General features: G+C 50.7%; 3 protein-coding genes across 7 annotated transcripts; all 3 read right to left on the reverse strand.

The window, feature by feature from the left end:
* Positions 1 to 8,161: 8,161 nt before the first annotated feature.
* LOC144732654 (uncharacterized) lies at positions 8,162 to 9,490 on the reverse strand. Of its 2 annotated transcripts, none has more exons than XM_078614176.1 (3): positions 9,408 to 9,490; positions 8,695 to 8,862; positions 8,162 to 8,393 (listed from the first exon to the last, which is right to left on the reverse strand). In XM_078614176.1, the coding sequence occupies exons 2-3, from the start codon at positions 8,851 to 8,853 to the stop codon at positions 8,199 to 8,201; spliced, it is 354 nt and encodes a 117-aa protein (XP_078470302.1). In that variant the 5' UTR covers positions 8,854 to 8,862; positions 9,408 to 9,490; the 3' UTR covers positions 8,162 to 8,198. The 2 variants fall into 2 exon arrangements, with proteins under 2 accessions (XP_078470302.1, XP_078470300.1); XM_078614174.1 differs by having other exon boundaries at positions 8,695 to 8,880; positions 9,408 to 9,455.
* Positions 9,491 to 13,301: 3,811 nt separating this feature from the next.
* Positions 13,302 to 14,944, reverse strand: LOC144732655 (uncharacterized). Of its 3 annotated transcripts, none has more exons than XM_078614178.1 (3): positions 14,884 to 14,944; positions 14,183 to 14,350; positions 13,302 to 13,875 (listed from the first exon to the last, which is right to left on the reverse strand). In XM_078614178.1, exons 2-3 carry the CDS (start codon positions 14,339 to 14,341, stop codon positions 13,681 to 13,683), a joined length of 354 nt encoding a protein of 117 aa, XP_078470304.1. In that variant the 5' UTR covers positions 14,342 to 14,350; positions 14,884 to 14,944; the 3' UTR covers positions 13,302 to 13,680. The 3 variants fall into 3 exon arrangements, with proteins under 3 accessions (XP_078470304.1, XP_078470305.1, XP_078470303.1); XM_078614179.1 differs by having other exon boundaries at positions 14,711 to 14,921; XM_078614177.1 differs by having other exon boundaries at positions 14,707 to 14,921.
* A 6,256-nt stretch (positions 14,945 to 21,200) lies between these two features.
* Positions 21,201 to 22,496, reverse strand: LOC144732656 (uncharacterized). 2 transcript variants are annotated; one of them, XM_078614182.1, is made up of 3 exons: positions 22,449 to 22,496; positions 21,739 to 21,907; positions 21,201 to 21,432 (listed from the first exon to the last, which is right to left on the reverse strand). In XM_078614182.1, exons 2-3 carry the CDS (start codon positions 21,895 to 21,897, stop codon positions 21,238 to 21,240), a joined length of 354 nt encoding a protein of 117 aa, XP_078470308.1. In that variant the 5' UTR covers positions 21,898 to 21,907; positions 22,449 to 22,496; the 3' UTR covers positions 21,201 to 21,237. The 2 variants fall into 2 exon arrangements, with proteins under 2 accessions (XP_078470308.1, XP_078470307.1); XM_078614181.1 differs by having other exon boundaries at positions 21,739 to 21,924; positions 22,449 to 22,484.
* Between the last annotated feature and the right edge of the window lie 424 nt (positions 22,497 to 22,920).

Genomic DNA, 22,920 nt, shown 5'->3' on the forward strand with positions numbered 1-22,920 from the left:
TGACGCAATAACGTTGTTCTGCCGGAGACAGGACTCTACTGCCGTAGGCAACGACCCGTTCGACCCCGTTGACCACCTGCGAAAGCACCGCGCCGATGCCGGTATTGCTGGCATCGGTGTCCAGGATGAAGGGCAATGTGAAATCGGGATAGCATAAGGGAGGAGCTCGGACAAGGGCATCGCGAAGCGCCCTGAACGCCCTGTCTTCCTCTTCCCCCCAATGGAATTTAGCCCCCTTAGCCGTCAGAGCATGAAGGGGTTTGGCGATCGTCGCAAACCCCTCAACAAACCGGCGGTAATAGGACGCAAAGCCTATAAAGCTGCGGACTTCCCCCACAGACGTGGGCGTGGGCCACGTTCTTACACAGTCAGTTTTAGCAGGATCGGTGGCTATACCCGTAGAACTGACAACGTGGCCGAGGTACCGCACCGATTCACGCAACAGAAAACATTTCTGAGGCTTAAATTTAAGGTTAGCCGATCGCACTCTGAGAAATACAGCCCGCAGTGTGTCCAGATGTTCCTCAAACGTACGGCTGAAAATAATCACGTCGTCCAGATATATAAGACAAGAGTCCCACTGCAGGCCAGCGAGGACCAGTTCCATCAATCTCTGGAACGTCGCTGGAGCTGAGTGCAATCCCATGGGCAACCGATTGAACTGATAAAGGCCCTGTGGCGTACGAAACGCGGTCTTAGGTTTGGAAGCGTCATCCAAGGGCAGTTGCCAAAACCCCGACAAAAGGTCCAAGGTTGAAAAATACCGTGCCCCCGCCAAGGCATCGAGCGACTCGTCCATGCGAGGGAGCGGATACGCGTCCGCCAGCGAAACCTTGTTAAGCTTCCGAAAATCCACACAAAACCTCAAACTGCCATCATGTTTTTTAACAAGCACAATCGGCGCACCCCATGGGCTGTTGGAGGGAGCCACAATGTCAGCGGCAAGCATGTCATTCACTGCCAACCGGACATGTTCCTTCTCTGCCGGACTCAATCGGAACGGATTTTGCCGAATGGGAGCGGAATCTCCCGTATCAATGTGGTGTTTCAATAGATTAGTGCACCCAACATCGAATTTGTGTTTGCTAAAAACATCGGGAAATTCACGAAGCAACATGCGCAGCTTTAATCTTTGTGACTCTGAAAGATTTTCAGCCCCTGAACAGAGAGAATCCATCCATGCCTCATCGACACCCACCTGCGTCCCGAACGCCGGTGCCTCACCGACATGAGCCGCGACGGAGTCAGTGTGCAGCGGCAGCGACGCATGTGCAATGACAGCCCCTCGGTGCACGACCTTCGTCCGCAACCCCGCATTCAGCACCTGAATGAAGGGCTGTCCATCTCTAGGCACAAGCGTTTGTGCACCCACCAGGTCCAACCCTCGCTCGGTCGTATTGGAAGGAGACAACAAAACCCCCGACGTAGCGTCTGCCTCCAGTGGTTTGCGTAACTGAAGCGGTATTAGCATCTGCGCACCCGGCGGAATCCGCACAGTTTCAGACGCCATAGCCGGAACAGTCGTGCAAGCTGTGCGCAGCCGGTTTGGTGAGGGCAGAAACGCCATCCGGCGGCCCGAAGGAAGCTCGATGCAGCCTTTGTCAATTAAAATTTTGATGGGCATCCTCCCCAAGAAGTCCGTACCCAACAAACAGGGAACGGCCAAGGCATCGGAAACCAAAACGGGACCAGATAATTTAATGTCGCCAATACAAATTTGTGCAGTTATTTGGCCAATAATCCCCAGGGAACCCCCATTCGCCGCAAAGCAAGGGACGGAGAACGGGGTGAGTGCCTGACATCTCTTTGGTAACACGTTGTATATGAGGTCTGAAATTATAGTAGCCGAAGCTCCCGTATCGACCAGCAATCGAAATTGAATTCCCTCAATATCCCCGAGAATAACCGACGAGCCCGTCGCCGCGGCCACGACCCTGTGGGCCAACTCGGACCACTGAAGAGCGCGAAGTGGCCCCCGAACATCAGCCGCGTTCCGCTCCCCCCCCCTCAACGCAACGCGATTTAGTGGCGCGCCGATTGGCGGTGTATGCGGTGTATGAGATGCGGGCAGGGACCGTGTGCGTGAGGTGTCGCGACATGCCTGGGGTTCTTGTGGAGCGGCCGGTGGACGGGCGGACGATGGTGGACGACCCGGAGCTCGGCGCCGGGGTGCTGGGCAACCCGATGCCAGGTGACCCAGCTGGCCACAGTTGTAGCACGTGACGCGAGCCCACGCCCGCGGGGATCCGTGTCTCCTCCGGGTTTCCCCTTGGCGAGGCCGGTCGGCCCCCCTCCAACTGGCGGCCCGCTGCGACGCGAAGGCCTGGGTATCCGGGACCTCGTCAACTCTTGCAGCGGCGCACGCCGCCACCTGCCCATCCCGCTGGAGGAGCAACTCTGTGTGTAAGTAATGTGCCGCCCCCAGCGAGGAAAGGTTAGCTTCATCTTTGACGTGGACGGCAATCCTCAGTTCCCGAGCCAGCAGCAGCAACTTCTCAAGCACTATGGAGTCCAGGCCCACATCGTCCATTCGAGGATAGGCCGCTTGAGCCAACGCCATCAGTGCACTCTGATAGGCGAGGGGTGTCTCATCCGCCTCCCTCCTCCGACTGGCGAAACGATGTCTTGTTTCGGATGGAGGTCCATACACTAAGGCCATCCGATTGAGGGCCTCCTGCAAGGTGGAGCGCTCCCTCCGTGGAATAAGGAGGAACGTGGCCAAGGCCACGTCGTCCAAGGCGGAAGGCAGGGCTCGGAGAGCGATGTCGGCAGACCACCCAGCCGTCTCGGCATTTGCCACGAAACGGCGTGAAAAAGCAGCCCAGTCCCCCCCCTTTGCCGCGAAAACCTGCAGCGAAGGCAAGCGCTGTTGCAGCGCCGGGATGTAGTCCCCCCTTGAAGACAGCAGCGTCCCAAGTGCAGTATTTGAAGCATCTTCCGGCGGCAAAATATCCGACCAAATCGGCGGGCACCTACCCGAAAACTCTGCTTCTCCCGATGTAAGGCCGCCGATGCCGGATGTGACGCGAGTCACCTGTGCCCCATGACCTCCTGGGCGGGTGACGTCATTTCCCCCGGAAGCGGTGACCCCCCCGGCGGAAGTGACGTCATCTCCGGCGGCCGCATTCCCAGCGGAAGTGACGTTTCCCCCTCCGGAGGCGATGTCAAAATTTTGCGCGGGAATGGCGCGTTTCTCGGCGGGAACCCGTCCCATCCTCCGGCCTGGTTCTCCACCCGGTGCTCCCGCTCCCCCCAGCGTGAGCTCGTCGAGGATGGAGGCAGCGGCATGGAGGAGATCGGCCAGCCGGGCATGGGCCGACTGGATCGCCCATCCCGACGTCGGCGGACTCCTGGAGGGCCCCGGAGAACCCGAGCCCGCCCCTGTAGACCCGTCCCCCGGAAATGGCGCTCCCGACTCCGGCTCAGCGTCGCCCTCGACGTCCTTCTCCTGGCCCCTGGTGAGCGCTTTCTGTCTTGTTTCCATGTTGGCGAGGTTCGTTGGCCGCTTCTAACACCAGTTGTAGTATTCTTGAATGAGGCAGAGACTTCGTAGAGGCCACACGCTTTTATTCCAATAACACTAGTCCTCCGGACTCACTGGGGGAACAGCCCAACCACACAACCTAGGGAGGTACAGCCTCCGGCTCTCTTCTCCTTACTCCCCTTCTCTAGCCTACAGCTACCCAGTTACTCTCCTTCCCTAGCCTATAGCTACTCAGCCCACTCAGTCCCAGCGGGGCGGCATCCTCGAGGCTTGGGGGTCCAGGATCTCCGGCCGCACCTCCTTCAGCTTCTCCTGAGATTGACCCCCTCCGCTCTCCGGGAGCCGTCTTATATCTCCTCCCTCTGAGGGGCGGGGGTGTCTCGGGGCCCTGGCTCTCGCCAGCCCCCTCCCCTCAGAGCGGTTCCAACCACCTCTCGTCCCTGCCGGTCCGGACCGGTCCAGACCAGTACGTACCTCTCCCCTAGCTTGTGTGACCTGTGTCAACCTTGGTGTCAACCTTGACCACGACACAAGGACAGCGGGACTAGGTGTCTCAGGGCCCTATCTCTTCCTCCTACGTCTTCCGTCTTCACTGGTCACCAACAACTCCCCGAGCGCCCGCGCGCACCACCTTATATAGCCCTCCACTCCAAGGAGACGGAGCCTATGCGGACCGCGATGTGAGCACCCACCATAGTCGACCAATCATCACGCGCTGCCACACGATCCCTTCTTCCAGCTTGTGTCAGCGCACATAATCAATCACCACGCGCTGCCACATGATCCATCACTGTCAGCACGCGTCACCAACACATAGCCAATCACCATCACATAACCCATGACCCCGCGCTGACCTACGATCCCTCACCGTCAGCGCGTCACCAACACACAGCCAATCACCACGTGCTACCCCACAATCCCTACTGCCAGCGCGTATCACCACTACATCACCCCCCCCCCACATAGCTCGCAGCAAGCCCGGCTGCCAAACAACAACAAAAAACCCCACTCCCCAAGTGTGCCCCGTAACACAACAACAACACAACACAACAACAACCTATGTACAAACCGACGAGCAACACAATAAAAGTTATTCCGAAAAAAAAAACGTGTCCAGTGTCTCCTTGACTACCGATCCCCCTTCCGCACGCTCCTTGAATGGGTGATAAAGCGGTCGAGCGGACGGGGAACGTAGTGACGAGACGCTCCGGCGCGTCGGCCCGCATCCCCACCCCATTTATTCGGTCAGGAAAAGTTGCACGACCTAGCGCGAGTCCGCCTGGCCGGTCCGTCGTACGGGACGAGACGCTGTCGACCGTCCGGTGCCTCCGGCAGCCCGGGAAGGCACGGTTCGGGCCTGGAAGAACCGGCCGTGCTGCGGGGATCCGGTCGCCGGTGGTCGGCAGCCGTCAGTTCCAAGACACCTGGGAGCGGATCAGGCGAAAACATGTGAGGATCAGGCGAAGAAATTTCCCTCCCCGGGTCGTCGGTCACATCACATGCTCGGTCATCACGACACAAAGGAAGGCCATATGGTGGCGAGAACGGTTTCAGTCGGGAGGGGTGAACGTACCACCGGCGCTTTCCCCATTTTATCTGAACACACTGGGGGCGTGCAACCCGCACGACCTCCACGGGTCCCCGCCATGACCTCAACAATTTAGGCGCCGTAGCCAAAGGTGCATGAGGGCAGTGCAGCCAGGCCCTATCGCCCGGTTTCCAATCGTGCACGGACACCTTCTGTGCTGGCAAGCGCTCGTTGGCGACTTGCCGAGATCTCGAATTAAGCCATGCGGCCTCCCGTGCCTCGGCGAGTTTAGCAATGTTAAATTTAATATGGTCGGCCAATTTGGAATTAGGCCGTGACACGGAAAGTCCCAGCTGAGTCTCCATGGGCGGATCGGCCTCTCGACCTTACATCAGATAAAATGGGGAAAACCCCGTAGCTGCATGGGGGGCCATTCTATACGCGGCGAGGACCCCCGGGACCTGCAAGTCCCAGTCAACCTGTGCCTCGCACACCTGCTGGCACAACATGGAGGTTAAAGTCCTGTGGAGTCGCTCCACCATCCCGTCAGTCTGTGGGTGGTACGGGGAGGTACGCACCTTTTTAGTACCCAAAAGGTCGCACACCTCCTGCAGCAATTTACTCGAAAAATTCTTTCCCTGGTCGGTCAGCAAGCGTTCGGGAGCCCCCTTGTCCAAGACGTAGCCTTGGACATAAGCGTCCGCCACGGCCGCCGCTGACTGGTTGGCGAGTGGCCACGCCATAGGCCATCGGGTAAAGTATTCCACACCAACCAACAGGTACTTGTTACCCCTAGGCGTGACAGGAAAAGGCCCCAAAATATCCAGCGCAACGAGCTCGTTGGTGCGCGAGACCTGAATAGACTGCAGCGGTGGATTTGGCGCAACGGGCGGTGGTTTCCGTTTGGCGCAATTCACACACCCCTTCAGTATATTGACCACATCGCTCCCCATCCCCGGCCAATAATAGTCACGCTGGAGCAGAGCAAGCGTTTTGTTTACCCCCAGATGTAAGAGGCGTTCGTGTGCGGCCAAAACAACTTTGCCCCGCATAGCGGAAGGCACGACGAGTGCGTGCCGCCGGGACATATTGTCCCACCTCATTAGCAGGCCCTGCTTGAGCAGCCAGGAGCCAGCCCGTGTTCGACCCTCCTCGGGACCCCCGCCCTACGACGCAACGCGAGCAGGGAGCTGTCAGCCATCTGGAGTCGGCCCCACTCAACGAGAGACAGTGAGAGTAGCGAGTCCCCGCCCGCAGGGGTAGCGGGAACGTCAACCATCGGCGCATTCATGGCCGCGACCAACTCACTCTCGGGCACAGCACCTGGCGGTTTACAGCCCGCCGACCCTATCAAGCACGCACATTCAGGACTAGGCAACAACCGCGACAGGGCATCCGCGTTGGAGTGGCGCAACCCCTTACGGTAAGTGGTCGTAAATTGATAGTCCTGGAGGACTTCCAACCACCGTGACAATTGGCCCGAGGGTTGGGCGACCCTCAATGAATACTGAAGCGCCGCGTGGTCCGTCCGGACCGTAAAATGACGGCCATAGAGATAAGGTCGAAATTGCTGCACAAAAAAACCAATAGTCAGCAACTCGCGACGGGTGATGCAGTAGCGCTGTTCCGCAGGCGACAAAACCCTGCTACCATAGGCGACCACCCGTTCAACTCCCCCAACGACCTGTGAGAGCACCCCCCCAATGCCCGTGTTACTAGCATCAGTATCCAGCAAGAAGGGACTCGTAAAGTCAGGGTAACGTAAGGGCGGGGCACCCACCAAGGCGTCCCGAAGGGAGCAGAACGCGGCCTCCTCCTCTGGCCCCCATCGAAACCTGACTCCTTTGGCTGTTAGAGCGTGCAAGGGTTTGGCAATGGTGGCGAAATGCTCCACGAATCGGCGGTAGTATGACGCAAAACCAATGAAGCTGCGGACCTCAGAAACCGACATGGGCGTTGGCCATGAACTGACACAGTTCGTCTTCGCGGGATCGGTGGAGATCCCCGAAGAATCGACAATGTGGCCCAAGTACCTTACGGATTTCCGCAGAAGGTGGCATTTCGCCGGTTTAAACTTTAACTTAGCCGAACGCATCCGCAAGAACACCCCTCTTAATCGCTGGAGGTGTTCCTCAAAGGTTTTACTGAAAACAATGACATTGTCAAGATAAATTAAGCAAGTATCCCATTGCAGACCCGACAAAACCAATTCCATAAGGCGCTGAAACGTCGCGGGAGCGGAGTGGAGTCCCATGGGCAACCGATTAAACTGGAACAGGCCCCCTGGGGTCCGGAATGCTGTCTTAGGTTTAGACTCATCGTCGAGTGGCAGCTGCCAGAATCCCGACAGTAAGTCAAGTGTAGAAAAATACCGCGTCCCGGACAATGCGTCCAGGGACTCGTCCATTCTGGGGAGCGGATACGCGTCGGCCACGGAGATTTTATTCAGGCGACGGAAATCTACACAAAATCGCAAGGACCTGTCTTGCTTTTTAACCAGAACGATAGGTGCTCCCCACGGACTGGATGAGGGTGAAATGCTGTCGGCCGTCAGCATGTCATTGACGGCCGATTGAACGTGTTCCTTCTCGGCAGGACTCAGCCGGGATTCTGCCGGACTGGTGCTGCATTTGCATAGCGACCTGATACGTGACTTTTTCAGCTCGTTTACCACGAGCTCAGCTTTGGGGGCATGCACTGCAGATTCTCGCGTTTTCACATCAATTCACAGGTTTAGCCTCAATGAGCACACCGGAAGAAAACCTTCAATTTAAATCACTCGCCAGGCGTGAGACTGGAAATTTTTATGTTGCATTTTCTTTCCAAGATCCCATACATCTTAAACGGAAACGTTACACCTATTTGTCTGGAATAAAATACATTTCAGGGATGTACCTGTTTTCGGAGAGCAAATGGGTGTTAAGTGCTACCCAAGACAGACCTATTTTGAAACAGTACATAGGCCGATTTTGCCAAACATCTGTGAGAATAATACATGCTCGTTGCTCTTTGTGGCCAACAAACCTAGGGAGTACCATTAAGCCCACCGCCATTGCCCGTAACCAAATTTGCATCAAGAAAAGAGCCAGCCACAACCACTGCTCGCCGATTCAACTTCACACGCACGATTCACCAAGACCAGGAACAACCAGTTTGCCAGAGATTTTATTCATATTTTAAAGGCATTTATTTTGGTTCATCAGCAACAATGGGCGTGCCACAGGGCCCCTTGGTGAGGAACACGCGCTCATGGAACGGGGCATGGCCGGCCACGAGAATCCGCGTCCACGTGGCCATGAACGCTTGGAAGTCCACGCTGGCGCCTTGGTTCTCATGAAGATCCCCCATGATCTTGCGCACTTCAGCCGGGTGGCAGGCGCCCTGCAGTAGTGACAGTTTGTTACAGGCAATACACCAATATCTCTGCTCAGTGCTGTACGAGCAACAATCAACGTGCGATGGTGGCCATTAAAAGCCGTCAAAATCAACTCCTAGCAGTGGCTACACGCGCTCGAGCAACGGACTCGAGCGCCGGCTCGAGCCTTCGCGGCTACAGGCCGTTGGGCTCCCACAGTGCGCGATCTCAGGGCCGAACAGCTGTGCGATGAGACGCAGTCGGTGACGCGAACTGCTCAAGAAACCCGTGCGCAGTGCCGCCGCGCGAAGCCCGCTGGAAACCCACCGCCAGGTAGGGCCGCATGTGCTTCACGAGCAGTTTCTGCAGCACGTGCTTCCTCATGGAGATGCTCCCCGCGCCTCCTTCACAGCTGGCGCAGAACTCGCGCACGAAGATGTCCATGACAGCGCTCAAATCCTCCATGGCGGCAGCAGACGAAGGCATCACGAGGTTCTTTAAATGAACACGTACCTCATTACAACGATGAAGGAAACAAAAAACAAAAACAAAAACCACAATCACCCGCATATCGCCTTTAGACTTGTGAGAATCTATTCAAGGCCAGCACACCACACGAGGTGGTTGGCCAGCACTACGCCCGTCCACCTTTGTCCTTTTAGAAAAGTTCACAACCACACCGTCTCATTTGGCGGCCAAGTCGACCAAAGCAAGGCCCAGGACTGGTGAAGAATACTTCGTGATACTCGGCCAATACCTGCACTCGGGTCACCGAGTTCATGATCCCAGCACGCCAACCGCTACACTACCGCTCACATTACACACGCGTATACAATCTACACAGGTTAACTCAAAGGAGCAACCCTCCACAGAATACGAATATTTCTTTCTGGAGACAGCCGCGAGATTAAGTGGCTTTTTTAAACAAATCAGGACCCAGACTTGAGCAGCTGCCTCGATCTCGAACCAACGCGACAAATCCACGGATGCCGTCTCCACGGGGTCCCGCCGCATTCAAGACGCCAAGAAACGGCACTCACCAGGATGTAAAGACCACCAGCGACCACAAAAGTCCTCTCGCGTGGGGCTTAAATACTCACCTATGCTGGCGACGTCACCAATTACCGCATTCACCTGTGTTGGTGACGTCACTGATCATTGTCTGCACCTGTGCTGTGGATGTCAATCATCATCGTATCGACCTGCTTTAGTCACGTCACATGACTCATCGAGTCTCCGTGTGCAAATCTGACCAATCCCGCGCGTCCGCTCATTCAGACGAATCCCTTATGCGTGCGGGGTAATGGTGATGATGGATGCAGTGACAATGATGATTGATAATGAGAAGGAGGAGGGTGGCTGAGTTTGACTTTTTCTGTGATGTTCACTATTGTTGTGAAGACGCCACTCACCGTTCTTGCCGGGAAACTTGATCACAAATCCAATGCGAGTCACGATAGCTTCTAAATTAATCTACTTGAGCCGATTCAGGCGACAAGTAACGCATTCAACATTTATTTTAGTGCAATGTATTTTGGATTTCTCGTGACGAAATTGTTTTGGTCAGATTTCTATTTTATTTATTCAGTACTTTCATTGACAAGAACATTTCGGTGATCCAGGTCACTTGCAAATGAGACTTTATCCTGGGTTCTTGGAGTTTTCATCTCATCTGGTTAAATAAAATACATTTCACTTTTCTAATGTTTTGATTCGTGTGGTGTTGATTCACCATACTTCACCACTGTGGTAAATCGGTGTTGGTGAATGACGCAGTTGTTTCTGGTGAGATTACTGTTTGCTTTATTCTGTACTTTAATTATTATTATTGTTATTTAGCTGATCTAGGTCACTTCCAAATTAGACTTTATCCTGGTCTCTTGGATTTTTCATCGCATCTGGTTAAGCAAAAGACATTTAAATTGATGATTGACCATCCTTCACCACTGTGGTAAATCGGTGTTGGTGAATGGGATGAGGGGTAGGGGAAGGCTGGGCCATTTGAGTAGTTGCCTAATGTCCCTGAAATCCAGACAGATCTCGCACTCTAGCCCCTCAGACACCGCACTGGGATTGGCACCATGCGGCTGCACATCGAGTGGAAATGGGGCTCTGAGCAGTGGCGCCACCAGAGCGCGGCCTCTCGACTTTCAGCCTTCAGCAACAAAATGTCTGAAACCTTCCCCTTGGTCAGACTCCGGAACCCATACCAATTCACGTGCCAGAACCGCATTATTCAACCCATTTATCCTTCGGCGTCATCAACATTCATCGCGAACTTACCGAAATGAGAACCCGCGTGCATTACAGACGCTGCTGGCACGATTTTGCGTTTCCTGCAGGACTCATTAAACTGCCACATTGTTTTTTGTTGTTGCAACAAACATTCCACACCTTTTTAAATCCTTTATATTAAGTTCGCTTGCTTGCTTGCTTACGACAGTGTAAATCTTTCGGTCGTTTTTTAACCCACTTCCCGTGATCCAATCGAGCTGACATTTTCCACACAGACTCGTTGTGCGTGACAATTAATGTTCGTGAAACATTTTTTCCAAAATTTTACACTTTTTAGGCAAAAATTTTTTATTTTACATTTATTCAAATAGAACTCATTCATGGCTTTGGCTGAACGTCACAGTGTAGGAGCCCAGAGCGTGACACCTCCGCAGGCAGTGGCGGTTTAGCGCAGTTGGTAGCGCCCTCGCTTCCCATGCCAAAGGTCGCGGGATCGATCCCCGCGTCCTCCACAGGCGAATAATTTTTTTTACATTTATTCAAATAGAACTCATTCATGGCTTTGGCTGAACGTCACAGTGTAGGAGCCCAGAGCGTGACACCTCCACAGGCCCTGGCGGAGTAGCGCAGTTGGTAGCGCCCTCGCTTCCCATGCCAAAAGTCGCAGGATCGATCCCCGCGTCCTCCACAGGCGAATATATTTTTAAATCCTTTATTAAATCCTTAATATTAAGTTCACTTGCTTGCTTGCGTGCTTATGACCGTACAAATCTTTCGGTCGTTTTTTAACCCACTTCCCGTGATCCAATCGAGTTGACATTTTCCACACAGACTCGTTGTGCGTGACAATTAATGTTCGTGAAAATGTTTTCCTAAATTTTACACTTTTTAGGCAAGAAACATTTATTTTACATTTATTCAAATAGAACTCATTCATGGCTTTGGCTGAACGTCACAGTGTAGGAGCCCAGAGCGTGACACCTCCACAGGCCGTGGCGGAGTAGTGCAGTTGGTAGCGCCCTCGCTTCCCATGCCAAAGGTCGCAGGATCGATCCCTGCGTCCTCCACAGGCGAATATATTATTAAATCCTTTATATTAAGTTAACTTGCGCGCTTACGACCGTGCAAATCTTCGGTCGTTTTTTAACCCACTTCCCGTGATCCAATCGAGCTGACATTTTGCACACAGACTCGTTGTGCGTGACAATGGTCGTGAAAATTTTTTCCAAAATTTTACACTTTTTAAGACAAAAATATTATATTTAATTACCAATTGCTTAATGGTGGCATGCAATCATCTGACCCATAGGTGGCAGCCATCTCAAGCCAGAGGACGAGAGGACTCTAGCCGCCACGCATATAAAGGATTTATAGTGAAAAACTTTGTTTTTACGGGTTATACGTGTTCAATATTGTGACTTCGGTCACCTTTCATTCGTAATCTATGTGATGTTTCCCAGCTGTGTGCCTCGAGCAGAGATCTCCAGGTGCATATGTAGTATAGTAAACTACGGCGGGAGACCACTCGACGGGTAACACACTTTATTAACACTTGGTTGCCACAATAACACGTGTGGTCACTACAGCTCACGCTACACGTTCCACCCGACACGTGTGGTTATTACAGCTCACGCTACACGTTCCACCCGACACGTGTGGTTACTACAGCTCAAGCATACACGTTCCACCCGGCTACACACACACGGGCATTCCAGCCCCGTAGCATCCGGGGGAACCTCTAGACCCACCCCAGCTTGGGTATGGGTTACGACCACTGGGTCCCGCTGCCCGGTCCTCACACGGACATCCGGCCCCCGGGTCACAAGATCCAGCCTCTGAGCCACACAGGGCCCCGGTCCTTACAAGGACAGCGGGACTAGGTGTCTCAGGGCCCTATCTCTTCCTCCTCCATCTTCCGTCTTCACTGGTCACCAACAACTCCGAGCGCCCGCGCGCACCGCCTTATATAGCCCTCCGCTCCAAGGAGACAGAGCCTATGCGGACCGCGATGTGAGCACCCACCCTAGTCGACCAATCATCACGCGCTGCCACACGATCCCTTCTTCCAGCTTGTGTCAGCGCACATAACCAATCACCACGCGCTGCCACATGATCCATCACTGTCAGCGCGCGTCACCAACAGTCAATCACCATTACGTAACCCATGACCCCATGCTGACCTACGATCCCTCACCGTTAGCGCGCATCACCAACACACAGCCAATCACCACGCGCTACCCCACGATCCCTACTGCCAGCGCGTATCACCACTACACATAGATACATGATGCGTGACTTTTTCAGCTCGTTAACCACGAGCTCAGCTTTGGGGGCTTTCACTGCCGATTCTCGCGTTTTCACATCAATTCCCATCGCACGGTAACTTTGATTACCAACTACTAAAGGCGGTTACTCCCCTCTATCCCTTTGTTTCCACCAAAGTTTCGGAAAACATTCTAATACCGGTGAACAACTTTGGTTAAAGTGCGATTTCCCTCAAATATCAATAGCGTCTATCTGCACATCGTCAGCTTAGCCCCTTGCCAAGAGGTTCGAGAACCTCTCTAATTTAAATGGAGCCAAAGGCTTTCTCAGTCTGCCAGGGCTGTGACAAGGTTACATCGTAATTGCTTTCCAAGAAATTACATGTTTAGCCTCAAAGAGCACACCGAAAGAAAACATTCCTTCCAAATCACTCGTCAGGCGTGAGATTGGAAACTTTAATATTGCACTATTTTACCCCTATTTGTATAGAATAAAATAAATTCAAAGGATGAATCAGTTTTCGGAGAGCGAATAACTGTGTGTTAAGTGCCACCCATAACGCACCTGTTTTGAAACAGTACAAAGGCCTATTTCGCCAAACACCTGTGCGGATAATGCCCTGCTCGTTGCTCTTATTCGGGCCAACAAACCCAGGCAGTGTCATTAAGCTCACCGCCATTGCCCGTAACAAAATTTGCATCACGAGAAGAGCCAGCCACAGCTCGCGGATTCCCAACTTCACGCGCACGATTCACCAAGACCAGGAGCAACCAGTTTGCCAGCGATTTCATTATTCATATTTTAAAAAGGCATCTATTTTGGTTTATCAGCAACAATGGGCGAGCCACAGGGCCCTTTGGTGAGGAACACGCACTCATGGAACGGGGCATGGCCGGCCACAAGGATCCTCGTCCACGTCGCCATGAACGCCTGGAAGTCCACGCTGGCGCCTTGGTTCTCGTGAAGATCCCCCATGATCTTGCGCACTTCATCCGGGTCGCAGGCGCCCTGCAGTAGTGACAGTTTGTTACAGGCAATGCACCAATAAATATACTCAGTGCTGTAGGAGCAGCAATCAAAATGCTATGGTGGCCATTAAAAGCCCAGGTCACAAGCAACCCCTAGCAGTGGCTACGCGCATTCGATCCATGCACCCGAGCGCCGGCTCGAGCCTTCGCGGCTACAGGCCGTGGGGCTCCCGCAGTGCGCGATCTCAGGGCCGAACAGCTGTGCGATGAGACGCAGTCGGCGACGCGAACTGCTCAAGAAACCCGTGCGCGGTGCCGCCGCCGCGCTAAGCCCGCAGGAAACCCACCGCCAGGTAGGGCCGCATGTGCTTCACGAGCAGATTCTGCAGCGCGTGCTTCCTCATGGAGACGCTCCCCGCGCCTCCTTCACAGCTGGCGCAGAACTCAGGCACGAAGATGTCCATGACAGCGCTCAAATCCTCCATGGCGGCAGCAGATGAAGGCATCACGAGATTCTTTAAAATGATCACGTATATTCATTACACAACGAAGAAGCAAACATGCAAAAAACACCCACATCACCTTTAGACTTGAGAGAATATATTCAAGGCCAGCACACCACCCGAGGTGGTTGGCCAGCACTACCCCCTCCACCTTTGTTTGCCAAGTAGTGAAGTTTACAACCACACCATCTTCATTTGGCGGCCAAGTCGACCAAAGTAAAGCACAGGACTGGTTAAGAATACTCTGCAGGCGATGGCGGCGTATCAAACGCGGGTCACCGGATTCATGATCCCAGTACGCCAACCGCTACACTACCGCTCATTACACACGCGTATACAATCTACACAGGTTAACGCAGAGGAGCAACCTGCCACAGAAGACGAAGATTTCTTTCAGGAGACAGTCGCGAGACTATGTGGCTTAATAAATCAGGACCCAGACTTGAGCAGCTGCCTCCATCTCGAACCAACGCAAAAAAAAATCCACGGAGGTCGAACTCCACGAGGTCCCTCCGCATTCAAGACGCCAAGAGCCAAGCACTCACCGCGATGTAAAAGCGTAACAACAGAGACGACGATAAACCACGGAATCCAAATCACCTCTCGCGCTGCCGTTTAAATCCTCGCTTGTGCTGATGATGTCACCAATTACCGCCTTCACCTGTGCTGAAGACGTCACTCATCATTGTGTGCACCTGTGCTGTGTGATGCTAATCATCATTGTAGCGAACTGTTTTATTGACGTCACATGACTCATCGAGTCTCCGTGTGCGAATGTGACCAATCCCGTGCATACGCTCATTCAGACGATAGTGATAATGGCAGCAGTGACGATGAAGATGACGAGAAGGAGGTTGGCTGGAATGAAGCTAGTTGTAATTACTGGCGAAACGTCGAACTCAGATTGTAAATGTTGTTTCTTGGCTCTCCAACACACCGGTGTGTTGTACTAGTGACGAATTGACACGTTCTCTTTACGTGACAACCCTTACTAGTTGGCTGTGTCGGGTGGTGACGGGTTTAAACGACACATTTATATATTTACGCGATCTAACCCCAAAAACTATATTATGGAGGTTGGCTGAGTTCGTCTTTCTCTGTGATGTTCACTATTATCATGAAGACGCCACTCACCGTTCTTTTGCCGGGAAACTTGATCACAAATCCAATGCGTGTCACAATAGCTTTACAATGTTTAATCTATTTGATCCGATCGAGGCGACAAATAACTCATTCAACATTTATTTTAGTGCAATATATTTTGGATTTCTCGTGACGCAGTTTTTTGGTCAGATTGCGATTTGATTTATTCAGTACTTTGTTATTTCTTGCAATTTCGGTGATCCATGTCACTTGCAAATCAGAGTTTATCCTGTTCTCTTGGAGTTTTCATGTGATTTTGTTTAAAAAATACATTTCATTTTTCTAATGTTTTGATTCGTGCTCTGTTGATTGACAATACTTCCCCACTGTGGAAAGTCGATATTGGTGAATGTGATGAGGGGCAGGGGAGGTAGGATCCTTTCAGTTGTCGCGTCATATCCCTACAATATGAACACAGATCTCGCCCTCCCTAGCCCATTTCATGGACACCACACTGGGATTGGCGCTGAGCGGCTACACTTCGAGTGGAAATGGAGAAGCGCTCTGAGCAGTGGAGCCACCGGAGCTGCCGGGAACATCGCAACCTGAGCGCGGTCTCTCTGTGTTCCGCCTTCAGCAGCAACATTTCTGAAACCATCCTTAGGTCCGACTCCGGTGAACCCACGTGCCAGATCCACATTACCCAACGCACTTCTCCTTTGGCGTAATCACTCATCATCAACATCACAAATCATCACCAACACCGTTATCAACATCATCAGCCCAGCGTAATGTAAAAGTCGAGTGCATTACAGCTGCTGCTGGCATGATTTCGTGTGTCCCTATCTCTTAACATTGCCCCATAGACTTCCTATGGGAAACAGTTTCTGATCCCTTCACATTGGCACGTAGACTTTTTATAGGAACCGGTTCTCTATATATTAAAATTGGCCAATGTAAAAATGATAGGGAACCAGTTTCCCATCGCTTTACATTGCACCATAGGCTTTCATAGGCTTGTCCTCTGGATACGACACAGTCTGGTGCTAAGGACTCCTGTTAAAACTCGCCAACACAATCAAGTGTGAAAAAAATAGTTTTCCACATCAAATAGTTTTGATGTGGTCTCCTTATTCACCAAAGTTCCTGTACCTGACACCATCGCAGTCATTGAAGACTTGGTTCATCTGATTCAACACAGTACATAAAATCCATGATATGGTCCCGTCTGTAAAGGATGTGATTCCAGACATACGGTACCCTGGCGTCTACAAACTCAGTTGCCTCTGTGGTAGCAGTTACATTGGAGAAACCAAACGACATGTCTCGGACCGCATCCGTGAACATAAAGCAGACCTAAAACACGGTAGGACTAACTCCTCAGCCGTGGCAGACCACTGTTATAATTCAGTGGGCTCACATGACATTGACTTCTCCAAGACAGAGGTTATCTGCAAGCCATTTGGCTACCATGAGAGATTCGTTCATGAGGCTATCCACATATACAAACACAGAGACAATTTCAACCGTGAAGATGGTTTCTGGCTTAGCAATAATTGGAAGGATGTGATAAACCATTTCGGGTCTTAATTGATTGTGTTCACGCTTACAGTGACTTTCAGACCGCATTCCATTATCCTTCTCTCCCCCCTCCTTTGTTCCGAGCATAGATGGACTCGTCCGTCTGAACAACCGCCAGTTGCTGTCCGTGGTGCTAACGTTAAGAAAAAAACGCCACTTTTTCCAATTTTCTTGCTGTGGATTTCACACCTGATGATGATTGCTTGTGTTGCAATCGAAACGTCGTGAGAATTTTATTGTTTTATTTTTATTTTATTATTTCCCTTCTACGTGACTTTACAGAAAGAACCAAGAATATGAATCCCTGCAGTCATGAAAGCTTTGAATCGAAATCTAGGGATTGTATAAAGAGGCCCGGTTCTGCAATCCCATAACGAATTCGAAGGGAAAACGACCAGAAATGCCTGAAAAACGGGGAAATCGCAGATAATTTATTCCATACACACCTGTGGTGACGTAAATACATATGTAGTGAGTCCAACTAAGTTACAGACGTTATCTTGGGAGCAACACTATTTATTCCGCAACTGAACACAACATAGCACAATCTACACTCGGGTCTCGAATGCCCATCTAACCATGCTATGGCAGAACTAGACACGTTCTAGATTTGAAGCTTTCGTGACTGCAAGGATTCATACACTTAATACAGTAAATTCAGCTGTGACAGTCCCACCTGATGACGGAGACTTGTGTTGCCACCGAAACGTGGTGATTTATTATTTTATTTCTATTATTATTTCTATAATTTTGTTATACATTTTTATTATTTATTTACTTTTACCTACGTGACTTTACCGAAAAAAACCTAAGAGTAAGAAATAGACACGGTTTGCAATCCCGGCCCGGACCACAAGCTTGGTCCCAGACCGCGTGGCTCAAGGCTTCATCTCCCCGACGTGGATCTTCTTCACACCAGCATACGAAGAACCCCGAGCTTTTCACGGGGCGCCCGTTATATGCCCCTGGGCTGGAGCTGGCTCCACCCTTCGCCCCGCCCACCTTCCAGATCTCTCGAGCTCTTTCTCGAAGGTTCCCGAGAGCTCTTCTAGACCACGTGACCGCCCAGTGGCTCCCGTCCACCGGTGGCCCTCCTCCAATATCATCCAGTCACGTGTCAGCAGGTCAACTAGCGTATAATGCCCCAACATAACCCTGGCTGGCTGACGCTCCCTCTCGCTCCCTCACCGGGAGCCCGCACCACACACTGCTCACGGTGCCTCCGCGCTGACCAGCACTCACCCAAGGCCCGCTAGGGCTGGTACTACACCCCTTAACCGGGCTGCCCACAATGACAACACATTATCCGCCATGGCTAAGTAAGCCCGGCACCACACAGTGACAATCACTGTCACTACATCACTCCCACCCCCCTCCATAGCTACCAGCCATCCCGGCTTCCAACTCCCCCCCAAGTAAGCAACCGACGTATAATCATACAGAACATAACAACAAGTGTGCTCCAACAACATAACAACGCAATTAATTACCCAACCCAACTGTACAATATATATACACACTGGAAACAAATGAATGGACGAACCAATAATCGCGCCGTTCGAGATCCCCACAATCAACATCTCCCACCAACAACGTGTAACAATGCCCATGAGGTCGATGGCGAGCAGGATCATCCAAATACTCGCCACGACTCACGCGAGCACGACAGCCCATGACGGTGTGGGAGTGTGCAATGCGCGGGGATCACGCGAATCGAGTCTTGTTTTAATATCACTATTATCTTAATCGACGACCAAGAATAGCTAAAGAAAGTCATTATCAAATGGTACTCAATAGCATAATAAAATACTGTAAGATTTCGAAGAATATAGCGGGGCTATCTCTATTTGCTATTATCAATCTCATGATGGTACTTGGTTGAGATGGCTTGATGTGTTAGTAGCACGTTTGTAATCATCAAAACTATTCTATGCTAAAATTCAAGTATTTAGGTTTTGAAGAGTTGGAACAAAGTATAATATGAAATGGCTTGTAGCGTTCCTTTGTAAACTAAAGTATCACAATATGAAGGGAGCGGTGTCTGATATCACTAGAAAAAGTTAAGGTGTAAGGTTCTAGGCAATGGAGAATATGCGGGTATATGGAATATCACGTATCAATAATAAAAAGCCTAGTATGAAATTAGAATATAAAGGTCACCATTGATCTGCAAATCTTGATGAGCAAATTTTGCTTATGAAAAGTGAAAACGTAACAATATAAGTAATAAGTATTTGAAGCAATTGAAACGCACATGTCGACTTGATTATGATAGGAACATAAAAAATGCAGAAATAGCTAAAATAGTTACCATTAAAAATGCTTGACATTTTTAATTGTAATTGCTTGAAAGGAGGCAATTAATGTATTAATTGATGCCGATTTTCATTCAGGCATGCATCGTCACCGGATCTGAGTATGTGTGCAAAATTTGGAATTGATTGGACAACAGGAAGTAGACTAACGTTTCATTACAAGATTTGACCACGACAAACACAAGTGAAGTTAAATATAACCCTTGAAATAAAACCGTTGAAAAAGCAGTTCAACACGGATACGAGTAGAAAGAGCAAGTAATACGGAATTAAGAATTCTACTCAAAACACTTGTAATTGTAAAATTTTACTGGTAGGAACGAAGTGGACCAGCCTACAATAGATTATATCGTCCGTCCGACCGTCCGTCCGTCCGACCGTGTAGCAACATCGCCCCCTACTGCAAACACTTGGCATGACCCTACAAAAACCTTTAAACTCAGTGACGCTTTCCTGGCTAAACAAGTGTAACATTCCCTTATAATTCCCGGAGATAGCTTTTAATTAAAACTTTTAAATGAAAATTTTATAATTAAAACTTTTAAATTAAATTTTTACTCAGCACCCTAAAGCCTACAACTACGCCTATCACTCTCCCTTCGTATCGTACCCCCGCGTGTGTGCAAGTGATGTAATGTTTAACAATGTTACATTCCCTGATGTTTTTAAATAGAAACATTTACATTTAAAGCTTTTACATAAATAATTAAAACATTTAAATTACGAATTAACTCACAGCGGCCTAACGCCTACAGCTAGGCTTAAAGCCTAGAACTAGGCCTCACACTCCCTTCGTATCGTCCGATTCGGTGTAGCAACATCGCCCCCTACTGCAAACACTTGGCAGGACCCTACAAAAACCTTTAGACTCAGTGGGGCTTTCCTGGCTAAACAAGTGTAATAATACAGTGTTTATATTGTTTGGTTATTCGTTCCTACCAGCCCACCCCGCAGGGTCCTGTTCATCAACATTTTCCCATTTACTAAAAATGATTTGAAATAATTTTGACATACATTGTATCATGCAAACAAACTTTGATCCAACTCAAAAATTCTAAATCGACTAATTATGCATAAAAATATCAAAGGCACGCCCCACGGTTTTATTTTTTAGTTACAATTGTAAAATTATGCTGATCAGCTGGCGACAGCTGAAAATGTTTTATTTTAACTTGTGCACTTTTAAACAAAACCGTTGGTTTAAAAACGTTTTTTAAATAAGTTGATCACCAAATTCGGTTTTCCAAAAACCACTCCGTTAATTTAACCACCTTTCACTATTGCGTTCGCTCTGCTCTCAATAACTAGCCAGCTTTAGTAAACTTTGTGAGGTTTCCCAGCTGTATGCCTCGAGCAGAGATCTCCAGTTGCATAGCGACCTGATGCGTGACTTTTTCAGCTCGTTTACCACGAGCTCAGCTTTGAGGGCATTCACTGCAGATTCTCGCGTTTTCACATCAATTCACATGTTTAGCCTCAATGAGCACACCGGCAGAAAACATTCCTTCTAAATCACTCGTCAGGCGTGAGACTGGAAATGTAATATTCCGTTTTCTTTCCAAGATCTCATACATCTTGAACGGACACGTTACACCTATTTGTCTAGAATAAAATACATTTCAGGGATGTACCCGTTTTCGGAGAGCAAATGGGTGTCAAGTGATACCCAAAACAGACCTGTTTTGAAACGGTACAAGGCCGATTTCAAACATCTGTGAGGATAATGCATGCTCGTTGCTCTTTGTGGCCAACAAACCTAGGGAGTTCCATTAGGCCCACCGCCATTACCCGTAACCAAATTTGCATCACGAAAAGAGTCAGCCACAACCACTGCTCGCAGATTCCCAACTTAACACGCACGATTCACCAAGACCAGGAACAACCAGTTTGCCAGAGATTTTATTCAAATTTTAAAGGCATTTACTTTGGCTTATCGGCAACAATGGGCGAACCACAGGGCCCCCTGGTGAGGAACACGCGCTCCTGGAACGGGGCATGGCCGGCCACGAGAATCTGCGTCCACGTGGCCATGAACGCTTGGAAGTCCACGCTGGCGCCTTGGTTCTCGTGAAGATCCCCCATGATCTTGCGCACTTCATCCGGGTGGCAGACGCCCTGCAGTAGTGACAGTTTGTTACAGGCAATACACCAATAACTATGCTCAGTGCTGTAGGAGCAGCAAAAAACGTGCGATGGTGGCCATTTAAAGCCCAGTCAAAATCAACCCCTAGCAGTGGCGACACGCGCTCGAGCAACGGACCCGAGCGCCGGCTCGAGCCGTCGCGGCTACAGGCCGTGGGGCTCCAGCAGTGCGCGATCTCAGGGCCGAACAGCTGTGCGATGAGACGCAGTCGGTGACGCGAACTGCTCAAGAAACCCGTGCGCGGTGCCGCCGCCGCGCGAAGACCGCTGGAAACCCACCGCCAGGTAGGGCCGCATGTGCTTCACGAGCAGTTTCTGCAGCACGTGCTTCCTCATGGAGATGCTCCCCGCGCCTCCTTCACCGCTGGCGCAGAACTCGCGCACGAAGATGTCCATGACAGCGCTCAAATCCTCCATGGCGGCGTCAGATGAAGGCATCACGAGATTCCTTAAATTAACACGTACCTCATTACAAAGATGAAGGAAACAAAAAACAAAAATCACAATCACCCGCATATCACCTTTAGACTTGAGAGAATCTATTCAAGGCCAGCACACCACACGAGGTGGTTGGCCAGCACTACACCCGTCCACCTTTGTCCGTTTAGTAAAGTTCACAACCACATCACGTTTTCATTTGGCGGCCAAGTCGAACAAAGGAAGGCCCAGGACTGGTGAAGAATACTTTGTGATACTCGGCCAATACCCGAACTCGGGTTACCGAGTTCATGATCCCAGCACGCCAACCGCTACACTACCGCTCAAATTACACACGCGTATACAATCTACACAGGTTAACTCAGAGGAGCAACCCTCCACAGAATACGAATATTTCTTTCTGGAGACAGCCGCGAGATTAAGTGGCTTTTTTAAACAAATCAGGACCCAGACTTGAGCAGCTGCCTCCATCTCGAACCAACGCGACAAATCCACGGATGCCGTCTCCACGGGGTCCCGCCGCATTCAAGACGCCAAGAGACGGCACTCACCAGGATGTAAAGACCACCAGCGACCACAAAAGTCGTCTCGCGTGGGACTTAAATACTCACCTATGCTGGCGACGTCACCAATTACCGCATTCACCTGTGCTGGTGACGTCACTCATCATTGTCTGCACCTGTGCTGTGGATGTCAATCATCATTGTATCGACCTGCTTTATTCACGTCACATGACTCATCGAGTCTCCGTGTGCAAATCTGACCAATCCCGCGCGTCCGCTCATTCAGACGAATCCCTTATGCGTGCGGGGTAATGGTGATGATGGATGCAGTGACAATGATGATTGATAATGAGAAGGAGGAGGGTGACTGAGTTTGACTTTCTCTGTGATGTTCACTATTGTCGTGAAGACGCCACTGGCCGCTTTTGCCGGGAAACTTGATCACAAATCCAATGCGAGTCACGATAGCTTCTAAATTTATAATCTACTTGAGCCGATTGAGGCGACAATTGACGCATTC

Source organism: Lampetra planeri, chromosome 43, assembly GCF_965212315.1.
Source record: "Lampetra planeri chromosome 43, kcLamPlan1.2.h2, whole genome shotgun sequence".
Lineage (NCBI taxonomy): Eukaryota > Metazoa > Chordata > Hyperoartia > Petromyzontiformes > Petromyzontidae > Lampetra > Lampetra planeri.